The sequence below is a fragment of the Geotrypetes seraphini genome, chromosome 5, assembly GCF_902459505.1.
Source record: "Geotrypetes seraphini chromosome 5, aGeoSer1.1, whole genome shotgun sequence".
Classification (NCBI taxonomy): Eukaryota; Metazoa; Chordata; class Amphibia; order Gymnophiona; family Dermophiidae; genus Geotrypetes; species Geotrypetes seraphini.
Window position 1 is genome coordinate 31,941,155 of NC_047088.1, and position 15,707 is coordinate 31,956,861.

A 15,707-nucleotide genomic window follows, 5' to 3' on the forward strand; every position below is an offset into this window, starting at 1 on the left:
GCAGGAAAACTAGGGACATCCCTCCTCTTCAGGATCACTGAGCTGTGGAATAGCCTTGCCCCGCTTAAAACACTTGAAAACTTGGCTTTTCTCTAAAATGTAATTACCCCTCCCTCTTCGATATATTAAGTCCCTCTAAACTTTCTCTTTACTAAGTCCCTCAATTTTTCATTGGAGTTCCTTTCTATACCAATTCCTGTAAACCATGCGAAGCTCTACATTTGTGGTGAGGATGCAGTATACAAACTTAAGGTTTAGTTTAGTTTAGTATGTTAACCCGTAACCTGTTCAGAGCTCTTTAGGGAGACAGGGCTGGAAAATGAAATAAATACATAAACAACTGTACCGAAAAGTATTTTATACAATGTCCCAACCTTCAAGTATTAATAGCCAAATATCATCTTCAAGAGCTGTTACAGCTTGGCACTATTTTCGTGCTGTTATTCGACCCTCCCACCAAGACCAAGTTTGCAGAGGTTGTTGAAAGTGCAGGTGAATTGGCCAGGTTGGAACGTGCTCTGTTACTCCGGTACTTTTACAAAAATCTTTGTCAGTGTAGAGCCTTTGGTAAAATATATATTGTAGAGCAGTGGTTCCCATCCCTGTCTTGGAGGACCACCAGCCAGTCGGGCTTTTGGGATAGCTCTAATGAATATGCATGAGGCAGATTTGCGTGCCTGTCACCTCCATTATATGCAAATCTCTCTCATGCATTTTCATTGGGGCTATCCCAAAAACCCGACTGGCTGGTGGTCCTCCAGGACAGGGTTGGAAACCGCTGCTGTAGAAGGTTGCAGGCAAATGCAAAGGTATTTGCCAGCACATCCACATGAGCAGCAATTTAAAAAAAACAAAAAACAACCCAACCAACTGCAAAAAAAGAGCATTCCTGAGCTCTTCAATTAGCATTGCTGCCACCAGAACAGTACAGATTCATGGCCACAGTAATATACATAGGTGAGGCTCAAGCTAGAACTGCAATCTGTTAAGTGGGCTTGTGGTGGGATTAAGGTACTTTCAGCTGAATCCTGTTGACACAGATCTAAACAAAGAAAACAAAAAACAAAAACACCCTCTGTGGAGTGACGATGTTCCTAAATGGACATTATTTGAAAGTGTCAAAGTTCCAAAGGTACACTGAAATCATCCACATAAAATAATTTCATCCACATAAAAATAAATCATCCACATAAAAGCCTTAAAGGACCTAGTCCGCTAGGGATACAGGACCCAACACGGTCTGCGTTTCTTTTTTTTTTGTTCAAAGTTGTTTATTGTGAAAAAATTTTTTTTAATAAATATTTTTTATTCTTTTTTTAAATTCTTACATCAAGTGAAATACATGTAATACATTCAATTATGAAAAAACACTTGAAATTATTATTAAATGTTCTTACAATGTGAATTAAATAAACCCTTTATCAGAATTTTATATCATATTAATATTACAATAGTTTTCCCTCCCTACCCCTTTTATATGTTCTGCGTTTCGACAAATAATCTTCTTCAGGGGTCCCTAGGAGGTCCTATAAAGGTGAGTACATGGGAAACAATTGTGTGATGAGCCAGAAGTGAGACACAGATCTAAACGCCTACATCTCCACCCCCGTACCTCTCTATGACTCTTATTGAGAGTTTCCAAGGTGTTTTAGTGGGGACAGGAATAGGGTTACCAGATTTCCTTTATGAAAAAAGAGGACACCTGGTTCCCCCCTTCCACCCCCCCCCCCGTTCTGCTTCCACACGAACCTCTCCAAGCTCGGGACCGCATCTCCGCATGCGCAGACATCAGTGCAATGATGTCACTCGCACATGTGCATGCATATGACGACATCGTGTCGACGCATGCGCAGACGCCCTCCGGACGCGGCCCTGAGGCTGGGGACTTCCAAAACCCAGACAACCTTGCCGGGTTTTGGAAATCCCTCCGGGCACCCGGACTGTCCTCTGGAAAGAGGACATGTCCAGGTTTCCCCAGACATCTCGCAACCCTAGGCAGGAGAGATCCCCAGGGCAGAGATGCCACTTTGAACCCAGGTGTCTGAGGATTGCCTAATAGTTAGTACATGTGACTCCTTTACTTAAGTCTTCCGGTTGCTCACCGTATAACTTACAAACTATGTTTACTGACTTTCAAATCCCTTCTTTATAAAGCGCCTGCTTTTATTCATAGACTATTGACTCCCCACTCTTCCCTTAGATCTCTCAGATCCACTGAACAGCATCTCCTGACCGTCCCCTCCCTAAAAACTATTAATACACTGCGCCAAACTATTTTTTCCGCTACTGCCCCCCAAATATGGAATCTACTCCCAATTCACTTGCGAGAAGAACTGAACTTGGATAGATTTAAGAGCAATCTAAAACTCTTTCTTTTAAAGATGCATTAGACAACTAATAAACTATTTTTGGTTTGCTAACTAGACATTAGGTTTATATCAGGTGCTTTGATTGAGCCCTTATTGCTCTTCCCTTCCCTAACGTTTTTCCCTTATATGTTCTTTACTATTTTAAATTGTATTTCTGCACCTACCCCTTCCTTCTGTATCAATTAATTTTGTCCTGTCAGTCATATTTATATAATTTGTTCCCCTTTGATTATTGTAACTCAATATTTTAATCTTTTGTACATTGCTTAGAAGTCGATATAAGCGATTAATCAAATACATATTAAACTTGGAAACTTACTATGAACCTGGCTATGAACCTGGCAACCAGGTTTGATTCCCACTGCAGTTCCTTGTGACCATGGCTAAGTCACGTAACCCTCCATTGGCCCAGGTACAGAAAACCTAAATTGTGAGCCTTCCAGGGACAGAGAAAGCACCTAACTATAATAACCATGAACCACTTTGGATGCACCACAGAAACGCAGTACATATATCAAATTCATAATTCATCCATATCCATGTCCTGTCCTTCATTAGTCATCAAGAAAACCCCTGGTAAGAGCTGGTGGGTGGGCGGGGAGAGAATGAATTTCCTGATGTCTGAGATAGTTTAGATGTGTGTTGCAGGGGTTGAAATGAGTGCCAGGAAGGGGATGGTGGGTTGAAATACTGTTGCACCTGCTGCGTGTGCTGGCTTTGGAGGAGGTGCAAAAGCTAACAGGGACATTTTGGGGGCATTCTGTGCCCCTAACACCCATCCCTTTAAATTTCTGTGCCTTGGGGAATATACACGCCCAAATAGTGGCTTTGTGACGTTGATGCTTGTATGTGATTAAGATGGATTGATATTCTATTTATACCACTAAATGCTTCTCAAATGACCTCCTTTGTGTGACATTCTGTACACTATTGTGTACTTGAGAAATGTGCAAGACTGGCAAGAAATTGCTGACCCACATGAGACTTTACAGTAGATATCCTGCAAACAGCGGGATGGTTGGCTAGGCTGGAGTGAGCTTAGATGGCAACTTCAGCATTTGAAATCTAGGACAATACCAGGTGGACTTTAGTCTAGGGCCCAGAAATATCAAAGAAAAAACAAGTTAATTTAATCATGTGCTTTTAATGAGAATAACTAATGGGCAGACTGGATGGACCGTTCAGGTCTTTATCTGCCGTCATTTACTATGTTACCTGGCAGAACCCCAAAAGGTAGCAACAATCCAGAGCTGAGATTGTGATGTCATAATGCCTCATTCCACCAATGCCTAAGAGCCAACCTCGGCAGTGATATCACAATGGCTTGATTAGATGGAACCTAGGACAATACCAGGTGGACTTTACAGTCTATGACCCAGAAATATCAAAGAAGAGAAGTTAATTTAATTGTGTATTTTTAATGGGTATAATTAATGGGCAGACTGGATGGACGGTTCAGGTCTTTATCTGCCGTCATTTGCTATGTTACTATATACTGTGCGTCTTTACGTGTTCACTGTTGCATTAAAGGCTAATTTGGGAGGAATAGCTGGTGAATGAACAGTGATCCCAACATGTAATAGTTAGAAGGCAGAGACAGTAAACGCAAAAGAAAATGAGAATTCTGTGGCCCTAGAAATCAAACTCTTTTTTTCTTTCTCTCTTTTTTTTTAACCTCAAGGGAGAATAACGAAAGAAGGAACATTTTAACATAATCTTATTTGCAGTCAAGTATAGTGATGTGAAAAACTATTTATTCCCCTGTCGATTTCCCTTATTATTGCATATATGTGACACTGAATAGCTTCTGATCTTTAAAATGCAATATTGCACAAAGGGAACCTCAATCATGACATAACAGTAACGATATAACAATATGGAACAATCATTTTTATTGGGGAAAAAAAAAATCCAATAAGCAAGCAGCATGACCCCCCCTCCCCCCTCAGTCCATCCCACCCACCCACTAATACCATACACTGAACAACATTGGAGTGAAAGAACCACAAATAAGAAAGCTACCGGTTCAGAAGACAACTATGCACCCTCGGGGTTAAAGTATCCCAAAAAGCACACCAAATCCTCTTAAATTGACGGCCATTGAAGGACAAGTCCCGGATCTGGACCCACTCCAGTTTGAGTAAAGTCAACATCTGCATTCTCCACTGTGTAAGTGAGGGAGGACTCAGGAGGAGCCAATTAAGCAAAATTACTCCCCCCCCATCAAAATTGCCCTCCGCAGAAAGGGTCAAAAGACGATATAACAATATTATCCAACATCTATATTGCCTAAGTGAAAAATTAAATGCCCCCATAGTTCTCAATAAGCTCTGCTGACTCTAAGTGTCACTGTATATTGAACCTTCCCACGAGAGAGAAGTAGTGGCCGAAAGTTTCTAAGAGAATGCTATACCATAATCAAAAATTCTAGAAAAGAAGAGAAAAAAAAATGTTACTGAAATATATCAGTCTGGAAAGGGTTACAAAGCCATCTCTAAAATTCTTGGTATCCACCGAACCGTTGCCTCCAAATGGAGATTCTAAATCGTCTCCATTTGGAGGCAATGGTTCGGTGGATACCCAGAATTTTTCTAAGAGTGAATTTTCCAAGGAATGATTGGCCTGCCGAAATTACTTACAACTCATCCAGAAAGTCAAAAGACATCCCAGGAAAACATCACCAAAGAACTGATAGGCCTCTCTCACCTCAGCTAAGGCCAATATTCACAACTCCACCATAAACAAAAATGGGATTCGTGGTAGAGTGGCAAGGCAGAAACCACTGCAAGCCAAGAGTAACACCAACAGTGGCATATCTGGACATACTTTTCACATCACTATATGCTGAACAGGGCTTGGATATAATATATTATTATCCACCGACTGTATTAACTTATTGCCCTGTCATCTCACTTACCCCCGCAATAAGCTTTTCTTTGTCTTAACCCTTATGGGAAAATAATGCGAATCATGTCCAATAAAGTTATTACCTTTGACAGCTGAAAATGGTAGTAATAATGAGACATTCTCTTACAGACCCTAGAAAGCCTTCCAGTGATAAAGCAGAGGGTAAGAAGTTTTGCATTGAAAGCCTGTTCTTTCACCCCTTCCTTTCACTTTAAAAGTCTTGGGCTTTCTGGCACTCTAGCTTTTGGGCACCCTGTCTTGAAACATTATGGGGGTCATGTACTATTGGTTAACATGTGCTAATGTTGTTATTGCACCTTATCTGCCTCAAGGCCCATTTTATTCCCATGGGCCCTGTGAAAACACAGAAGTGATAATGACATTAGCACACATTAACTGTTAGTAAATGACTCCCTATATGTCATACATCCTGCTTTATAAATGGAGGAAACATTTTAATTGGCTAGGAACAGTCCCTAGCTGTTTGTATTTTCAGGGATTCTTTGTATATTAGGGTACTTTTTCTTGGTTCAGCATCTTTCTAGACTGCTAGAACTCTGCTCTACTCAGTTCTGGTTTTTACTTTCCAGTATAATCCCTCATAACCATACACATTTACACATAGAATCACTTATGGGTTAACAAAATATATGAGGACACACAACATATAACATGTTCATATAATGAGTCAAAATGTTGTATGATCGTGGCATCGAGGTACCCCCTCTTCAAAGCTAGCATGCACCCAAAAAGAGGGAGAAAAAGCCTCAGACTAATGTAGCAGTATAGAACCAAAAGGTACAAATCAAAACTGCTTTTGATACTTTCACTGGCAAAAACCTCCCTCACAGAACAGCTCAGTTTTAGAAAAGGGCAAAATCACCCGGAGGCATGTTGAAGGATTTAGCTGACAAAAGACGACTTGAGCTCCAACGTTGTCATGTCTTCTGCACTTTTCAGGGAAGATTGGAGAAGACGTGACAGCGTTGAAGCTCAAGTCGTCTTTTGTCAGCTAAGTCCTTCAACATGCCTCCGGGTGATTTTGCCCTTTTCTAAAGCTGAGCTGTTCTGTGAGGGAGTTTTTTGTGCCAGTGAAAGTATCAAAAGTAGTTTTGATTTGTACCTTTTGGTTCTATACTGCTACATTAGTATGAAGCTTTATCTCCCTCTTTTTGAGTACATGCTAGGTTTGAAGAGGCGGGTACCTCAGTGCCACGATCATACATTTTGAATCATTATGTGAACATAGAATTACTTACAAATGATTTCTCTTAATGTTGAAAACATTTTCTACCGGAGAGCCTGCTTATCTTTTTCACAGCTTAATGCAATATTTTCCTTCTTGGGCATTGACGCTGGTGTTGCGAGTATGGGAGGCACCCGGGGTGGTGGCGCCTCGCCCTCTTCTGTGCGCCCCCCCCCCCGTCACATACACGCCCCTTCCCCCAAACTCGTTTAGCTTCACCAGCAACAGCTCCAACTTTCTGCCCGTGCTGGTATCGGCTCTCCCTCTGATGTCACAGGACCCAGAAGTAACATCGGAAGAGAGCTCAGAGGCCGGCGCAAGCAGTGCGGTGGAGCTGCCGCTCACGCCAGTGAAGAGCTAGAAGTATGGTGTGGGGAAGGAGTGGGAAGGAGCGGAGAGGAGGAGAGATGGCGGCATCCCCGCCATGATGGTGCCCGGGGGTGGTCTGCCCTCCCACCCCCCTACTCCCCCCTCACTACGTCACTGCATGGTGGGAAGGAGTGGAGAGGAGGAGAGATGGCAGAACCCCTGTCATGATGGCGCCCAGGAATGGTCTGCCCACCCTCCCCCCCTGCTCCCCCCTCACTACGTCACTGCATGGTGGGAAGGAGCGGATAGGAGGAGAGATGGCAGCACCCCTGTCATGATGGCGCCCAGGGATGGTCCGCCCACCCTCCCCCCCTGCTCCCCCCTCACTACGACACTGCATGGTGGGAAGGAGCGGATAGGAGGAGAGATGGCAGCACCCCTGTCATGATGGCGCCCAGGGATGGTCCGCCCACCCTCCCCCCCTGCTCCCCCCTCACTACGTCACTGCATGGTGGGAAGGAGCGGATAGGAGGAGAGATGGCAGCACCCCTGTCATGATGGCGCCCAGGGATGGTCCGCCCACCCTCCCCCCCTGCTCCCCCCTCACTACGTCACTGCATGGTGGGAAGGAGCGGCTAGGAGGAGAGATGGCAGCACCCCTGTCATGATGGCGCCCAGGGATGGTCCGCCCACCCTCCCCCCCCTGCTCCCCCCTCACTATTTCACTGTGCATTAAGATCTCTCAACCAGAAACAATTGATCGTGCCCAATGTTAAAGAAATAATCCATGAGCTTACCAGAGATTTCATTTTCTTGGTGCAGGGTCCTCAATTATGGAGCCTGCTGCCCCTCCATCTTTGATTAGTCATCCTTTGCTCAATTCAAAATTGATCCAAAGACCTTTTTTAAGAATGCCTTCTGCTAGCATAATGCAACACTTTGGAATCCCAACAATGGGACGCCTGAGAGTCACCAGAGTCTACCTCTTTTATGTACCTCCCTGTCTCTTCCTCTTTACTAACTTCACTTTGCAACTGAAAAGCAAACACCAACTCTAAACTCCACATCACTTATATGAAATTAGGCCTAAATCATTGCTGCAAACTTCACTGAGAAGTAGAGAAGGTACAATTCTGTACTCTGCCCAATTTGAATAAGCAAGGACAAACCGTTTATTAGGGATCTTAGTAGGGTCCTATTCCTCCCCAAGTAAAATAAACTTGTGACACAGCCATGAATTAACACCCATTGTATTGCGTTTGCCATATATCTAGTACATAACATAGTCATAGCAATAATACATAGTTTAAGGAAAGCAAATAAAATGCTATACTGACATAGTGATATAGTGACCAAAATACACTGTGGCTGAGCCCTGGAGGTTTATTTATTTAAAATTTTATATACTGTCTACAGCTAAATGGTTTACGTAAATACAAACATAAATCTCCTCCCAGTGGAGAATCCAAATCTGGACGCTCGCAAGTCACTACTTAAATGGTGTTTAAAATGCTGGCTGTGATGCATATATTGAGTACCTCAATCTGGATGGTGACTAGCGCCGATTATCTTAGAAGAGCTGGGAGAGTGGCAGTATTCAAACCGGTATCCCGATAGTTCTCTGGATAATTTGATCAGCAATTTTTCTGTTCTAGCTTTACCCAAACAGATAACCTGGTAACTCGATAGCTTCTGTACTGCTCTGGTAGTATCTAGATAGTTCCGAGAAGGTCTGTAAGGATATTTAGCGGTAGTATCCAGATGGCCCTGGCTAAGACATTCATCTAGATCAGTGGTTCCCAAACCTGTCCTGGGGGACCCCCAGCCAGTCAGGTTTTCAAGATATCCCTAATGAATATGCATGAGAGAGATTTGCATATAATGGAAGTGACAGGTATGCAAATCTCTCTCATGCGTATTCATTAGGGATATCTTGAAAACCTGACTGGCTGGGGGTCCCCCAGGACAGGTTTGGGAACCAGTGCTTTAGACCAGGGGTGTCAAAGTCCCTCCTCGAGGGCCGGAATCCAGTCGGGTTTTCTGGATTTCCCCAATGAATATGCATTGAAAGCAGTGCATGCAAATAGATCTCATGCAGATTCATTGGGGAAATCCTGAAAACCCGACTGGATTCTGGCCCTCGAGGACCGACTTTGACACCTGTGCTTTAGACAGATTGTTGACCTTCTAGAACAGGGATCTCAAAGTCCCTCCTTGAGGGCCGCAATCCAGTCGGGTTTTCAGGATTTCCCCAATGAATATGCATTGAAAGTAGTGCATGCACGTAGATCTCATGCATATTCATTAGGAATATCTTGAAAACCTGACTGGCTGGGGTCCCCCAGGACAGGTTTGGGAACCACTGATCTAGATAATGGTTCCTCTGAGAAGAAGAATAACTTTCAGCATTGTCTGCAGCAAAGGTCTGCTACTACATATTAGACATAAGACTTGCCGTGCTTGTTGGTTTACAATGCAGTCTTGGTGGGGAAAAAATGTGTTCTTTGTCATTGGATAAGGAATGCTTCCCCTTTGCGTGAGTTCTGGAGGAATAGACTGCACTCACTAATGCTGTTGGAGTGGCACTACTTGCATGAAGGAAGGGTTTCCTGCAGGTGTGGGAATCTTTTATACAGGCATTTCTGTCAAGAGCTTGCAGTCTTATTTTGAATGATTTAGGTGGATACCGATACACCATCCTAATTTGTATGGGATTTTATATCCCTGGGTACTTGGGGGGGGTGGGAGTTGGAGTGAATACAGGGGCAGGGTGGTTACTCATCTGCTGTTTTGTTTAAAAATTTTGATGTTCTTAGAATTGCCAGATGTCTGTGAAAACCCGGATATGTCCTCTTTTTAGAGGACTGTCTGGGTGTCTAGACAGATTTTCAAAACCCGGCAGTTTGTCCAGGTTTTGGAAGGCCCTGAGCTTAGGCTGCATCTGGAGGGCTTCTAAGCATGCATGGATGCGACATGATGATATCGTCCGCATGCGTGCAAGGCCCTCCTAGCGTGGAAGGGGGAGGTTTGAGTGGGCAAGTGGCTGGGGTGGCCATGTGTCCTCTTTTTTTTTTTTTTTTTTCCTTCAACAAATAGGATAATCCTAGATGTTCTTATGTATTCAAGGTGGTGTTTGTTGAATTCTTAATAAAGGAATTTTATAAAAAAAAGGGCTTACCATAATGGGCAGACCAGAGGTCCATTTAGCCCAGGATCCTCCTCCCAATAGTGGCCAGCAGAATCCACAAAAGTAGAAGGATTCTCTGTCTACTCCTAATGGTGTATGGACTTTACCTCTAGGAATTTGTCCAAATCATTTTTAAACCTAGCTACGCTAACTTCTTTTACCACATCTTCTGGCAACGAGTTTCAGAGGTTGACTATGTATTCAGTGAAAAAATATTTCTCCTATTTGTTTTAAAAGTATTACCATGCACCTTATTGGTGTGTTCCCTAGTCTTTGTACTCTTTGAAAGAGTAAACCATAGATTCATGTTTACATGTTCCACTCACCTCAGGATTTTTTTAACTTGTATCATATCACCCCTCAGCCATCATGAGCCATTTTGTTTGTCTTTCTCTGTACCTTTTCTAGTTCTGCCAATTTTTTTGAGTTGCTGGACTGAGAATTGCACACAATACTCAAGGTGCAGTCTGGCCATAGAACAATATAGAAGCATTATGATATTCTTTATTCTTAATTATGTTTTATTCTTTATTCCTGTCCTAATAATTTCCAACATTCTGTTTGCTATTGTGGCTGCTGTCGCATACTGAGCGAAAGATTTCACTGTATTGTCCATGATGACACCTGTAACTTTTTTTCTAGGTTGTGACCTCTTAATGTGGAACTGTAGAGCTATGCCTGTAACACCATTTTTAGGCCTTGGGCCTAGTATTGCTAAAAATCATTTTCACTTCTGCCAGCCTGGAATTTCAACCTGTTTGCCTGTTAGTCAAGGGGGCCCCACTACCAGAGGAATGTGAGATAAGAAGGATCCAGCATGGACCGGTGGTAGTCAATGCATGGTAATCTTATCTCCAGGACAATTTATGATGACATCGGACCTTGGACAGATAATGCAGGACAATTGAGTATGTGAGGAAAAACTGCCTGGTAACAAGGACATTATTGGTGGGACGCAGAAAACAAGAAGAAGAAAAGATGTGACCTGTCTTGGGCAGTTGGTCGTGAGGTGTGGAAGAGATAACTTCAAGATTGTGCTGGAGAGAGAGAAGGGAATCTGGAGTGATGGCACATGCCATACCAGACCTAAGATTACAGAGACAAGTTCCATTGGCCGTTCCTTATAAGAGGACACTAGTCTTCACCTGGAATTTGGAATTTTTTCTCTGACCTGTATAAGACTGATGTCAGCTGACCACCCAGGCTGAGCCTACTATAAGCCCCATGAAGTTTGCCATGTGCTGAAATTCTGCAACTGTCCAAAGAACTAGGACTCCTGGCTCATTGCCCTGGATTGCAGCCCGAGAATGAAAATGTACAGCAGGTTATTTTACAGTTCGTGGGTTTTAGTTTTGAATTGCTTTTGTGCATGTGCAAGGAAGTTTATGGGACTTCATCTGTGATTTAGCCATTTGGGAAAGTGTAGCTGTTTATCTCTCTAATAGATCTTAGTTTATATGCTGTGTGCTATATATGTAGTTCTGGTGCTGAGGGTACGCCAGTAGCTACCTCAGGTTTATGTAACAATAATTATTTAGATAAGCCTAGCCGTATGTTCTTTTCTCTTAGTAACCTAGTTTCTTTGTATAATCTATCAGTATCATTTTTATGCATAGTTATTGTATTCATATATGAATATTTACCTATGCATATATGTATATAACTAAGCTGTACATTCCTTTTATACATGTGCAAGTGAGTTTTCTGTAGGGATAACCACATAATAAAGACCATTGCTTTCAGGACAGCGTGGTCATTGCCTATAAGTGAATAGGAAAGCTAAAAGTTGTTTTTGGGGATTTATGATTTGTTACATTGCACCCCTAGACACCCAGCGTTTTATTACAAGTAATTATTATATAGAACTGGCAAGAACTCCCTATAGAACCTACCATCATGTAACTATATATCAGGTTATTCTTTTCAGCATGCATTACTTTCACTTGTCTAGATTAAATTTCATCTGCATTTTGGATTTCCCAGTCTTCCAGTATCACAAGGTCTTCCTGCAATTTCTCACAGTCCGCATGTGATTTGAGCTTACTGATTGTTCCCATTTCCAGAACATTTATAAGTATGTTAATAAGCACCAGTCCTAGTGCAGAACCCAATGGTACTCCACTATTCTTCCTCCTTCATTGAGAGAACTCTCGTACGAGGAAAGACTAAAAAGGTTAGGGCTCTTCAGCATGGAAAAGAGATGACCGAGGGGAGATATGATTTAAGTTTACAAAATCCTGAGAGGAGTGGAGTTGAATGGGTACAAGTGGATCAATTACAAAGACTAGGGGTCACTCTATGAAGTTACATGGAAATACTTTAAAACCAATAGGAGGACATTTTTTTGCACTCAGAGAATAGTTAAGCTCTGGAACACGTTGCCAGAGGATGTGATAAGAGCGGATAGCGTAGCTGGTTTTAAGAAAGGTTTGGACAAGTTCCTGGAGGAAAAGTCCATAGTCTGTTATCGAGAAAGACATGGGGGAAGCCACTGCTTGCCCTGGATTGGTAGCATGGAATATTGCTACTCCTTGGGTTTTGGCCAGGTACTAGTGACCTGGATTGGCTACCGTGAGAACGGGCTACTGAACTTGATGGACTATTGGTCTGACATAGTAAAGCTATTCTTATGTTCTTACTCCCTTCTTTCAATGCTTTAACCAATTCCCAATCCACAATATAGTATTGTCTCCGATCCTGTGGCTTTTTGATTTCCTCAGGAGCCTCTCATGAGAGACTTTTGGGGCTGGAGGGGAGGGAAGGGGAGGGGTTGTGGCTCGACTGCCGCTGCTGTGTTAGGGTGGTAAGGAGGGGGGAATTGAGATCTAGGTTAGACAAGGTTTCTAATACAGCACTCTCAAGCAACCAGGAATCAGTTATCCGGCATCCACCAATCCCCATGGGTGCTGGATAACTGAGATTCTACCGTATTGACTGGCTCCCCTTTATCCAATTTTTTATTCACCACCTTGAGTATTGTGTGCAGTTCTCGTTCCCGCAACTCATTCTTCTCCAATTTATACTATGTATGTGAACCTGTAATCTGTTCTGGGCTCTTTTGGAAGGACGGGCAATCAAATCTAATTAATTAATTAATTAATAAAAAGTGTAGCAGACCAGTGAGGCAAGACGTTCCATTAAACCATGTTTGTTTGTGTGTTCAGTAATGTTTTTTCATGTAATTGTTTTTATTGTTTAGTCCAACACTGGTATTAGGCTTACCATTTAGTAGTTCCCCAAATCACCCCTGGAACCCTCTGTAAAAAAAAAATTTGGCATTATATTGGCCACTTTCCAGTCTTCCGGTACTGTGGATAATTTTAACGCTAGGCTAAAAATTACCAAATTCTGTCTTCACTCGGCACATAAACTCTTGAGCATTTTTCTGCCAACAAAAGGGGAAGGGTTGAATCGATGCAGGAAGGTTCATTCTTAGCTCTTGTCAACATTTTTAGATAAAACAAATTGTAATTCTTTTTCAAACTAAAGATCTGTAGCTATGCCTGAAGAAATATTTACCGTATATCAAATATTCCTTCAGGCACTTATTCTTGACTGCATGAAGCTGCTGGTTCTATTTCACAGCCATGGGAGGCTTAGGGGGGTGGCCTCCTCCAAACCTGCACTGCACCTGTTATATGACTAGTGGGGATGCCGAAGCCCCGCTGGACTAAGAAATTCACTGCCGAGCTGCTGCCCTCCTCACACCGCTGCAATAACCCAGAAGCTGATGGGGTGCCGCTGATGACAGGACTCCTTGCACATGCTCAGTTCATGCAAGATCTGAGCATGCTCAGGGAGTCCTGGAGAAGGTGCATGGAGTCAACCCTGCTGACTTCCGAGTTACTGCAGCCCCTTGAGGAGGAAGGCAGTGACTTGGTGAATTTCTTTGGCTGGTGAAACTTTGGCTTCCCCAGCAGCAAAGGTATTATTTCTAACACACTGGGCCCTCCCCCCCAAAATTGGAGGGCGGGCTATGCCCCCGCCTCTAATTCTTGGTCAGAGTTTTTCCTAAACCCACTTGTACTCCTGATTATTCTCATTTTGAACTTCAATGTAAAAACTGGGTTACCAAGGAAAGGATTTATATTTATGCGACATAGACTTCGTTCATGACTCGCTTCATTTCTCACTTCATTTCTCAGCTCTTGTTTCCTCTCTGTACTTGCAGTGAAAAACAGTGTACGCCTTTTTTGAGCTCTTCAGAAACATGTGTAGTGTATTCTTTTGATTGTCTCATCAGATGTGGATGTGGTAATGTTTCTGTGGAGAAAGATACTTCATTAAGTAATATGTCTTTCAGGTTTTTCAGACACGGATCTTTCAGATATTCTTGATGATGGAAGCTATCAGCCCGATAAAAAGAAAGGTAAGCGTTTAATCGCTCAGAAGATGGTGATGATCCCTGTCTTCCCCCCTCCCCCATGTACACATGGTTTATTTGCCTTTATTTCCAGGAGAAAAAGAATGCACATGAAGTGAAAGATAAGTTTTAAAAACAAACCTACTAGAACAGTAAATCTTACCACAATAGCTTTTCATTTTTCACCACATGTTTATATCTGATGTGAGAGAGATTTCTTTTGGAGGGAATTCCAGAGGTGAAGAATAGCAGAGGTTTCCTATGCCTGATCAGTTTTGAGGGGCCGTGTTCAGTTTGGGCAACACCATGGGTGTAAACCATACACCAGCAGCTCTCGAGTACAATGTCCAGTGGAATTAGCCCTCACAAGCATTGGTCAAATGAACTCCTTCAGCTGCCACTTAAGGCATTCTCCTAGACGTGTAAGCAGAATTGCAAACACACAGACATAAGGAACCAATTAATAATTTTCTAGATGCTTGACTCTTAAAATGTGTTTAATGCATTCATTCTAAATATAGCCATCTTTTCTAGGTGGAAGTGGAGGTGGAGATGGAGGTGGTGGTTCTGCATCTGGTAGGAATTCTGTTTAACATCTGTAAAGCATCAGTTCTGACTTGTGCAGAGCACTTCAGGGATTGTGGAGGGAGGCAAGACCATGTGCACTGTGATACCTCATTTGTATGAGTCACTAGGTTAGCGTAGCTGGGTCTAAGAAAAGTTTGGATAGGTTCCTGGAGGAAAAATCCATAGTCTGCTATAGAGAGAAACATGGGGGAAGCCACTGCTTGCCCTGGATTGGTAGCATGGAACGTTGCTACTATTCGGGTTTCTGCCAGGTACTATGAGCTGGATTGGCCACTGTTGAAAACTGGGTTAGATGTACCATTGTCCTGACCCATTATGGTTCTGTTATGTTCTTATGAAAAACAGTGCCTTGCATAGAAAACAGTTGCTGGCCCTTAGTAAAATAATTCTACTCATTGTGGGGACAAAAATGCACTTGCCCCAGGAAAAGTGGAGTGACTTAAAAAATTCAGCAAAGATATTTGGAATGGAGTTTGCAAGAGTATGAAAACATTTGATAGACATTTTGGGAGTATGTCAGTGCCTAGGCTAGTAGGTAATAGGATGTTGTTTTTTTTTGGGGGGGGGGTTGAGGGGAAGGGGGTGGAAGGGAAATACAGCTTCTTGGTGTGAATGGTAATAGTGGAGAGCTTAGTAATAGTGAATTAATTTTTTGGTTCTTTATTTGGGTATGATTTGGCACAACCAGATGTGTCAGGATATTCACCTTATTAGTACAGTATACCCCTTGTGGTGGTG

At 42.7% G+C, this 15,707-nt stretch overlaps 1 protein-coding gene across 4 annotated transcripts in view; it reads left to right on the forward strand.

Moving 5' to 3' along the window:
- Positions 1 to 15,707, forward strand: part of CD99L2 (CD99 molecule like 2) — a 106,222-nt gene that overhangs the window by 70,641 nt on the left and 19,874 nt on the right. For 2 of the 4 annotated variants that reach the window (XM_033947026.1, XM_033947024.1), the window contains 3 exons: positions 5,406 to 5,438; positions 14,322 to 14,387; positions 14,916 to 14,957. In XM_033947026.1, the coding sequence (XP_033802917.1) occupies positions 5,406 to 5,438; positions 14,322 to 14,387; positions 14,916 to 14,957 (141 nt within the window). The remainder of the gene's footprint in view (positions 1 to 5,405; positions 5,439 to 14,321; positions 14,388 to 14,915; positions 14,958 to 15,707) is intronic. The other 2 variants (XM_033947025.1, XM_033947027.1) reach the window with 1 other exon arrangement.